At 44.6% G+C, this 9,168-nt stretch overlaps 1 protein-coding gene across 1 annotated transcript in view; it reads left to right on the top strand.

Moving 5' to 3' along the window:
* Window positions 1-3,921: 3,921 nt before the first annotated feature.
* Window positions 3,922-9,168, top strand: part of LOC144162859 (muscle, skeletal receptor tyrosine protein kinase-like) — a gene marked incomplete in the record, with an annotated part of 645,867 nt that continues 640,620 nt past the window's right edge. The window contains 1 exon segment of the mRNA XM_077693565.1: window positions 3,922-4,313. Within this exon segment, the coding sequence (XP_077549691.1) occupies window positions 4,196-4,313 (118 nt within the window).

Below are 9,168 nucleotides of genomic sequence, written 5' to 3'. Positions count from 1 at the left end.
GATATTGAGGGAGCCCTTTTTTTTCAATATGGGGCTGAACCTAACAGTTGCATCATTTTTTCCTCCTAATCTATACGCTTTAAATTCGGCGCAGATTGATTGTTATGGTGCCAACGTGAACATCGAAAATGCGACTTTTTCTGTTACATTATCCCTTACTGCATCATTGAAGGGACCACTTGCCTTTCATGTAACGTATGCATAATTCATACAAATCTGACGGAAGTCGCTATCACAACAGTATGTCATGGACAGCCGGGCAGATAGCACTCCTCTTTCGCGCTGTACGCTCCCCAGGAAGAAAATGATGCAACATGTTTTTGATGATGGCGCAAGTAAATTTAAAGGCCCACATCTAAGCAGAATTTCACAAAAATCGAATGCGTGTTTTTAATATATATATATATATATATATATATATATATATATATATATATATATATATATATATATATATATATATATATATATATATATATATATATATATATATATATATATATATATATATATATATATATATATATATATATATATATATATATATATATATATATATATATGGGGAGTAGTAGAACATTGAAGATGGTAGAGAACACAAGAGAAGAAAAACTTCGAACAAGGTAAAAGCACGATTGTGGCCTACGTTTCGGCAAAGAGAACTTGCTTTTTCATATATATATATATATATATATATATATATATATAATAGCGTCTGAAGTTTGTTTTTCAGTTTTTTTTCTTTCAAACTTGCGTGCCAGTTTCATCCTACCCGTACTTTATACAGTTAGGTATTCGGTGGGTTTGTTTAAAAATGTAAGGAGCACATGGGAGGAAAATTTGAAGGTTCTGAATTAAGATCTTTTTGGGATATTTGGGCTCAAAGTTCAAAAAAAAAATTGGGCTCTGAGCCGAAGTGAGCATTTTATTGCGAAAATTTTGTATTCTTGTCAGCAACAAAACTTTTTTTAGAGAAATGTACACCAGGTGCAAATTCAGCATAAAATTTACGAATTGCCCCCCATAAACATTTTTGTAAGTAGACATCGCTAAAGTTGGCCGAGAAGCGCGGGCAGGTAGCGGCGGGGTCCACCTTTGTCGCATTCCAAACTTTTTTACAGTTGGACAAAATTTTTTCCGGGAAAAATATGGGTGAACCTGGTCACTAGAACAATCAGAGAATGATATAAAAAAAGTTCTAGCAAATTGAAGAGGTCGATCAGCCACCCTTTGTTCGATTCCATCTGAAGTCAGCCCTTCGGTTGAGTTGTTTTTATCAGCGGTTTGTCCAATGCTTTGCAGGCAAAGAGAAAAAAAAAATCAGGGAATTGCCAATAATATTTGACAATGATTGATCATAATCTGGCTAAGTGTGAAGATGCGGACAATGCCAGCTAGAAGCGATCGATTCTAGATCTTCTTGTCTACCATAAGTCAAAAGTGGCATGTCGGCCTCAAGATAGGAAGCAACAAGGGGAGGGAGGGGTGTTCTGACGGCGTGCTGGGGACCGCATAATACTGCGTAATAATACAACTTGCACAATACATAATACAACCTGCGGCCCGTGGGCCGCAGTTTCCGACTTCTGTTCTAGAGCAACGTTTCTAGAAATCCACAAGCAACTACCGAACGTCCGTCGGCCGGTCACCGTACGTTCATTCCGGCTCTAGCAGATGTCCAGGGGACGTCCGTTTCAGTGCCGATGGACGTACCATGTATGACAGTGGGACGTCTTGATTTAGCACTTCCGTACGTCCGGTTGGGACGTGCGAAATTGGATGTATTTTGGATCTTCAGTAAAAATTTCCAGAATCACCAACTAGATGTTCTTACAATGAATACTGCAGCGCACAAGACCAACCGGTAGACAGGAATACATAAACAAAGTGAACTTGCTTCACGTTTGGTTAGCGGTTCTCAATTCTTATATATCATTCCCCAAACAGATAATCGTTGGAGACCCTGAGCTTCTTCAAAAAAGTAAAAAAGTAGTAAAAATATCATACATATGCAGATGAAACTTGCAATATACAAGTCAGGGTGTTGGTGTACAAGATCTTTTAATTTGAAGCGCAAAGTAGCTCTTTTGTTCTTGCTTTTATAATCAATTTAAGCCATTATTTGATACTTCGTAGTAACTTTGTACGTCCGCTGGCGGATGTTATTCGGACTTGTACAGTTTCCAACGTCAGTGGACATCCAGAAACGGATGTGCATCTAAACATGGACTTACAGTGGCCGTCCGCACTGGACATTGGATGTTCGCCTGTATTTCGGACGTCCCAAGGACTTCCGTGATTGCTTGGGTCCTGCCTTGCCTCACTTTTGGAAAGTGACAAACATACAGTCGTACCTGGACGTAAATAACCTCTATGAAACGCATTCCTGGATTTAACGAAGTCTTTATATCCCCATTACCCTCCCCATTGGAGCCCATGTGTTTGCGACCTATATGTAACGAAGGCACTTCCGCGGTTAACCTTGATGTAACGAAGGCGCTAAGCGGATCACTCATTGTTCTTGCACTTTTACGGAAAATCGGCTGGAGAAATGCACTAATTTAGCGCATATACTAGCCATACTGTGAGAAGCCAGCAGCTACGAAAACCTCTAGAGTCGCATAAAAGAAATTCCTCACGACGACGACGACGACGACTGTGATGATGATAAACAGAGCGGCTAGCGCCATCCGTGGCTAATGTAGCAGCCACTTCTGGTTTTGCTTGTGTAACGTGAACACTAGAGCCACTAGATGAAGTGTAGCTTATTTAGTGGCTCTAGTGAACACCACACCGGGTAGCAAGAGTAACTGTACTTCACTTTTTTTTCATGCGCATGGCAAACTACCATGCGTTTCCACGTGTGAGTGCGGTTTCGGTTCGAGACTTGCGTTTTAAGGTGCCAGGCCGTCCTGTCGGCGTGCAGTCGCGCGTCCCCACTGGTTTCTGTGGTATCGGTTCGTCGGTTATGAGTGCTGCTTCCAGGAAACGAAATGTTTTGTCTTTTCAAGACAACCTTGCAATTTTGAAGGCCATCTTCGCCTACGAGAAAGAAGATTGTCGCCGCCCTGTACACTATCCCGGTGATCACCCACTCAACAATTCTGAGTGCAAAAAAGAGCATCAAGTTCGCGAAAAGGAGTCCTTTCGGCATACGTTTGGTTCTTGAAACGCTTTAAAACACCGCTAAGTGTCAAAAGTGATACCGAAGTTTGGTTTGCGAATAGGGGGTAAGTGACCAATTGCTTCTTTGGAGTGTCATGTAGTGTCCAAGCTGGTGCGAAGCAGCAGACAAAACTCGCGCAATTTTTGAATGTGAAATAAATAATTGATGTGTGAGTTCAGATTCAATGATGTCTAGCATCTGGGCTTCGTTTATGCTTCATCCCCGTGATCCTTAACTGGAAACCTGCATGTAACGAAAACCTGGATGCAACGAAAAATTGCGAACTTTTGTCAACTTTGTTGCCTCCAGGTTCAACTGCACTTCCGAAAATTATGAAGGCCCAGGGGCGCCATCTCCCGAAGACTGAATAAGCATTATAAATTGAGTTTTAGTTAGTGGCCCCAAAGCGGCGCTACTAAGCAACCACCGCCAATCAGCGTGCACACGTGGATGCTAGTGCTCGCATAGCGTTTACTAAAAGCAGTAGTATTAAATCATATAAGCGCTCAAGGAAGCGCAGTAGAGAGAGCAACAAAAAAGTCTCTGTTTTATTATTTCCGCCTCACAAGGCACGCAGTATTATCACGCGAAATTTTAAAACTTTCGGACGAACCAGTCATGTAGCGCTACCTCACGGAAACTAAACGAGTTCTTTTTAAAATCAGCTTGATTCTTCCCGCGGGAGATGTCGCCACTAGGCCACCGAGCTTTACAGACGCGCATCGAGCCCCGCCTCACGGCGGCGGAAGAAAGGCGCGAAGCCAGTGTTCGCCGACTGGCAGATGTTGGGCCGATTGGACGATGTCGACGGCCGGCGACGAAGCGGTTTTCTCGAAGTTTGTTCGGAGAAAAATGACCGCGTCAGTGTCCCAGCCATTCGCTGCGCGTGCGAAGTCGGCGGCGTCGGGATGCTGAAGACAGTGTGTGCAGTTTGGAGCGCGTGAAAGTGTGTGGCGACCGGTGGTCGCGCGTGCGTGACTCATAACGACGGCGACGCGTCCCATGTGAGGAACGTCAGTGGATGTTTTCATGGCGAGAACCTGCAAGTTTCCCGTGAGTCGTGGAACGACCTGTGTGACTGGTGCCATGTTTCAGTTCATCGTGTGTGTCCTACTCTTTCCCGCACTGCCTTCTTCGACGGCAAAGAGTGAGTGATCGCCTATCGACAGTTTGTCGCGCGGTTTTTGTACCCTGACTGTCAAACTTCCGTCGCTCAGTGCGCAGTCGTTGCGTAACTTTCCCCCGCTACACTAGCGAGTAGAATCGTCTACCCGACCTCATATTTTAACATGCAGGTTTTGTGATAGATAAGAAATAAAGAAACGCGAAAACTTTAAAGCGCGGCTACTTGTTTGACACATGCTACGTCCGGTCAACCCCAGCTGTTCGGTGAAGTTATTTTTTTTTCCGCAACGAACCACAGTACAATACGAAGCCAAATTAGTTCATAACTTCGGCGCTGTTGAGTTAAGTCCGTTCTCCAGGCTGTTGTAAGTTGCAATACTTCGATGTACTGAGATGTTGGAACGGCTGGATGATGGAACGTTGCGGTACAGACGACATGCAAACGTCCGAGAGCAAACATAGCGCGCGCGTGTTTCATGTCAACCGGGCGAGTGGTATCGCGTGGGAGCGTGGAATCCGATCTGCGTTCGCCAGCCGGGTCAGATGCTGTTGGAAGAGCGGGCGCACCCACAACGCGGGACCATTGTGTGAGATATTTTTTTTTCCGCGGCGTGGCAGCATTTCGCGTCACGGTCGAACAAAAATGAAACACTGAAGGGGAGGGTTACAAACAAGAAGTCATAAAACAACCGAGCGGCAATTTCCACGGAGCCGGCGAAAATCGTTTTCAGCGCTGTAGCCTGTGTTTTGATTGCTTCAACCGGGGGCAATTTGCGCTCATTTCGAAACTGGTGCTCCACACTAAATGAGTTCAAATGAGACGGGAATGCCTTGGAGTGAAGTCACGTCCCAAGACGATATTCCGCCTAAGTTTGTCCATTCAGTTCGAAACTCTCGTCGAAAGGGAGATGTTACAAGTCAGACAGGAGTGTCGACGTGAACAGAAATGTGAAAATCGCGAATTTGTGTCGCATTAAACGCACGCTATCAGCGTGTAATGTACTTTAAATATATAATGTTAGCACATGGAGGAGAGTGTTGCTGGCAGCAGGGAAAGCCACTTCATTGAGGCTTTCATTTCCCGTTGACTATTTTTTTTTTCGGAACACAAAAGCTTGCGCCTTGTCATGACACTATGTTACAGCGTGATGAAAACCAACGTGGGCCGGCTGCATTTAGTGACTAATTTTGTGAGAACCACTCGATGAATGTTGTACACGTGGTGGTGGCTGTATCATTAAAAGAAATTTGAAAAAAAAAAAAAAAAAAAAAAAAAAAAAAAAAACGTAAGAAACTTTTACACTGTGGTCCGTGCGCAACCACAAGAAAAGGGAGATGGGGAGACCTGAAAAGTACTGAAACTAAAGTTAAGGGGAGTTGGTTGAAGCTCTTGACTGAAAGAACATCGTGAAAAGACGAGGACCAGCACGAAAAGGGCCGAGTTGGAGAGCTGTCTGTCAGAAAACGTGTTATCCCTCTCCCCCTTCCAATCTTGTCCCAAGGTTTGTAAGAAGCCTCAGTTTTTCGGTTAAAAGAACACTAAAGGGTGGGAACGAGTTGTCCTGTGTCGGTAGATTACGGTGCCGAGAATCTAGATACGCCGTTCTCGCAACTACCAGTTGGGAGAAAACGCCAGAAACGTGAAAACAGGCCGCGACGACGCCCCGCACGCTTTTGGGTACTACGGTTTGTGACTTCACAGGAGTTGTGAACGTCGAGAGCTCATTGGACAAGCATCTGTAGATGTTTCCCTGAAGTAAACATTTCCGAAGTGGTTGGGAACGTGAGATAAATGTAAATCGAAACGTCCCGTGGGCTGATCTAATTAAAAAAAAAAACAGACGATACAGCTTTCATACATTGCGAGACAGGCTGGTTTCCTCACGCTTCAGAGTCGGCCATCACGCTTTCAGTTACGTTTCGGAAAAGCATTAGTGCGCAATTAGTGAGGTCAATAACCTACCACGGGGAACGCCCGAGCTTCTTGCAAGCAATATTTCCGACAGGAAGCGGTAAAAGGTATACAAGATGCAGCGCAGGTGGTTAAGAGATCCGCCTAAGCTTGTAATCCGTTATCTGCGCGATTTTTGCTATCGGTAAAGCGTGCCTGCACCCGGTTCGAACCTTATCTACCGTCAAGGATTAGGGCACTTAATGCAGGGAGTTTTTGTGACGCGAGGTCTACGTCACAAAAAAAAAAAAAAAAAAAAAAAAGAAGCGGGAGAGAGAAATGCCAGCTATCGGTACGGATTTCTGAGGAAATAACGCATCATAGCTCGTAGAACGAAAGCCAAGAGGGCTACGAAACGTATGATCTTTCAATTCAAACAAAATTTTATTCAGCCTTTAGTTTTCCGTCAAGTCTACGCAGAGACTTGTTTGAAAATGTCTTCGGACTTCTTGGTCGCTTCCCGCTGATACCTCGAGTAGGTTCCCTCCTCTCCCAGAAAACTGTCTGTGGACACTCGTGGTTGTATCGCTGCGCCTCAGAAACGCAAAGGCCTAAATATTGGACGCCTGGTGAAAACCACGGAATAAGTATAAATATAACTCTGGTCTAGTTAAATATGACATCTCCTGAGACCCTTGAGCCGACAAACTTCACGAGTAATGAGTTTATAACTAAGTGACTAAGTTAAGCTTTGAACCCTGTAATAGACAAGAGAGGTCAATAAAAATGTGCCGCTTGTAACAACGCACTAACTACGGAATTTACGTTCCCCGAACCAGACTCGTAAAATTTCATAAAGCTCATAAAAACGTACACGTGCGCTCGTTTTACTGAACGTGCATTACTGAACGTTTTGCTGAGCATTCTAATGACGTGCATATGCCTCAAGGGAGTTTAATATATAGAAAGATTTGCTCCAGTACACTTCAAAGGAACCTCGAGAATAGTTCCCTTTGAGGATCTGAAAAAAAAAAAAAAAGCAAGTGCTCTTGCTTTTAGAGGCATGAGGGAATGGGGGGTGGGTGGGATTTGTGGGATGTTGTATTAGCGTAAAATTTCAGGATAGCTGGTAGCGCCGGGCAAAGAAGATTTACGTGGTTCTGGTCCGTTTTGTGGCGCCGCTGGAAGTGCCTATTCGCAATAAGAAAGCTTAGAACTTAAAAGCGTTGGATAATCGATTTGCTCCCGCGGGAACCGGATAGACCTCCTAATGATAGCGGAACGATCCGTCTACGGAGAGCGAGTCTTACTAAAAACAGAGCTACGTAAAAAAACGTGTTTTTTTTTTAACAGGCGATCGGCATTTTGCGATTTCTTGTTTTCTCACGAGGAGTTTTAATTAAAGGCTTGGCTTTAGTTGAGAACCGCAACGTTTGTTGGGAGAAGGACAGTCGGTAATACTGCATAATTCCAGTAATTAAATCACATACGGAGCACAAATTCTACCAGATTCGTTCAGGCAAGCAGGAAAAAAAAAAAGCACGTTTGGAGAACGGGGTTCTCGTTGTCGCATTGAGACTTTTCCGCGTTTGTTTCATTTGTGGGGACCACTCCGTGGTGGGGACCATACCGTATCGATCGTGTTCTTTACGTAGAGCCTTAACCGAAACGTACGTGACCTTCGTCTAAGTAAAATTTTCAATTAATCCACTTCCAAACCCGCGGTATATATATATATATATATATATTGGTAAGGCATCCGAGATCTAATATATATTTCGCACAAATTTAAGTTCAGGGAGGAGGGAAGGGCGCGTGGTTGCAGTAAAAGCGAGAGCGATTTGTTTGACAAGGAGTGTTGAATGCAGGGAAAATGTCACTACTAAATATATTTACAAATGTTGCGAACAGAAACGTCATGTATAGGTAGTGCCCTATAAGGATACTCGTTGCGTGGCGCCATGGGCAGCATTATCAGGTAGCCGGTCGTCATTTTTGGGAGGTAAGAATGCACCCCTTAACCTTCGTCCCTGCAGTATCCGGTAATGGCGGCGGTTGTGACCTTTATGAGGGCCTTGAATTTAATACATTAAGCTGTAGACACGAGCATCTATTGCGTGCACTCTGGGTAATAACAAAAAAAAAAAAAACTGTGGTTGATTCCTCTGTCATGGGAATCGGTAAAACACGAAAGTGAAATGTCCAGCGAAATATGCAGATGAGCATGATTTGCGGGTCGGTGGCTGTCTTGTGGGTGTGCTTGGCGAGCGACGTCCTGCTGGCGGGTCGCTTTGGCAAAGGTTTACTGGCGTCATTTCCGTGACGGATATGACGTCAGAGAAATCTGGGTGTATCCCGGCATAAAACACTTTCATGTTAAAATATACAACCCGAAAGCGAACAGCCTTAAGTATAACGTACTCCTTAGTTCTAAAGGTGTCTTCCCCGCAAGAAGACCCTGTGTGCAGGGGTGCACTGTCTACAGGCCTCTTGCTTCGCTGTATTGGCGTCATTTCCGTCACGGATATGCCGCCATTGAAATCTTTGTGTATCCAAGAATAAAACACTTTCGTGTTAGAAGTGACGAAGGTTTTTCAAAAAGAGATAACGATAAACCGCCATTTATTCTCTTTTAATATCGTCGCCGTATCAACGTTCTTTTTTATTTACTTTCTTCACAGTGCTTCGAAATTCGCGGGTCCCTCTTACCGCCATTGCACACGGCTTGGCGAAGACTCCGCTGTCTTTACCGAGCCGTTTGCGCTTCCCTGGGTCCCTAAAAGCGTGCTCGTCACGTCGTGATGCCTCGTCGGGCTTACCCGGGTATATCCGTTTAATCCGCGACAGATCAAGACGGATGATTGCGGCGGACGTAGCGATAACTTCCGTCTACACACCCCTTCGACTTCCCCTTTCCCTCTCTCTCTCTTCCGCTGAGCCTCCGCACTGGCTCCGCCACCAGCACCGGCGGCGGTTCGATTGATGT

Source organism: Haemaphysalis longicornis, unplaced genomic scaffold (assembly GCF_048455015.1).
Source record: "Haemaphysalis longicornis isolate Haplotype H1 unplaced genomic scaffold, Haemaphysalis longicornis Haplotype H1 scaffold_12, whole genome shotgun sequence".
Taxonomy (NCBI): domain Eukaryota; kingdom Metazoa; phylum Arthropoda; class Arachnida; order Ixodida; family Ixodidae; genus Haemaphysalis; species Haemaphysalis longicornis.
The sequence above is the reverse complement of the archived record's forward strand: the minus strand, read 5'-3'. Positions and strand labels throughout refer to the sequence as shown.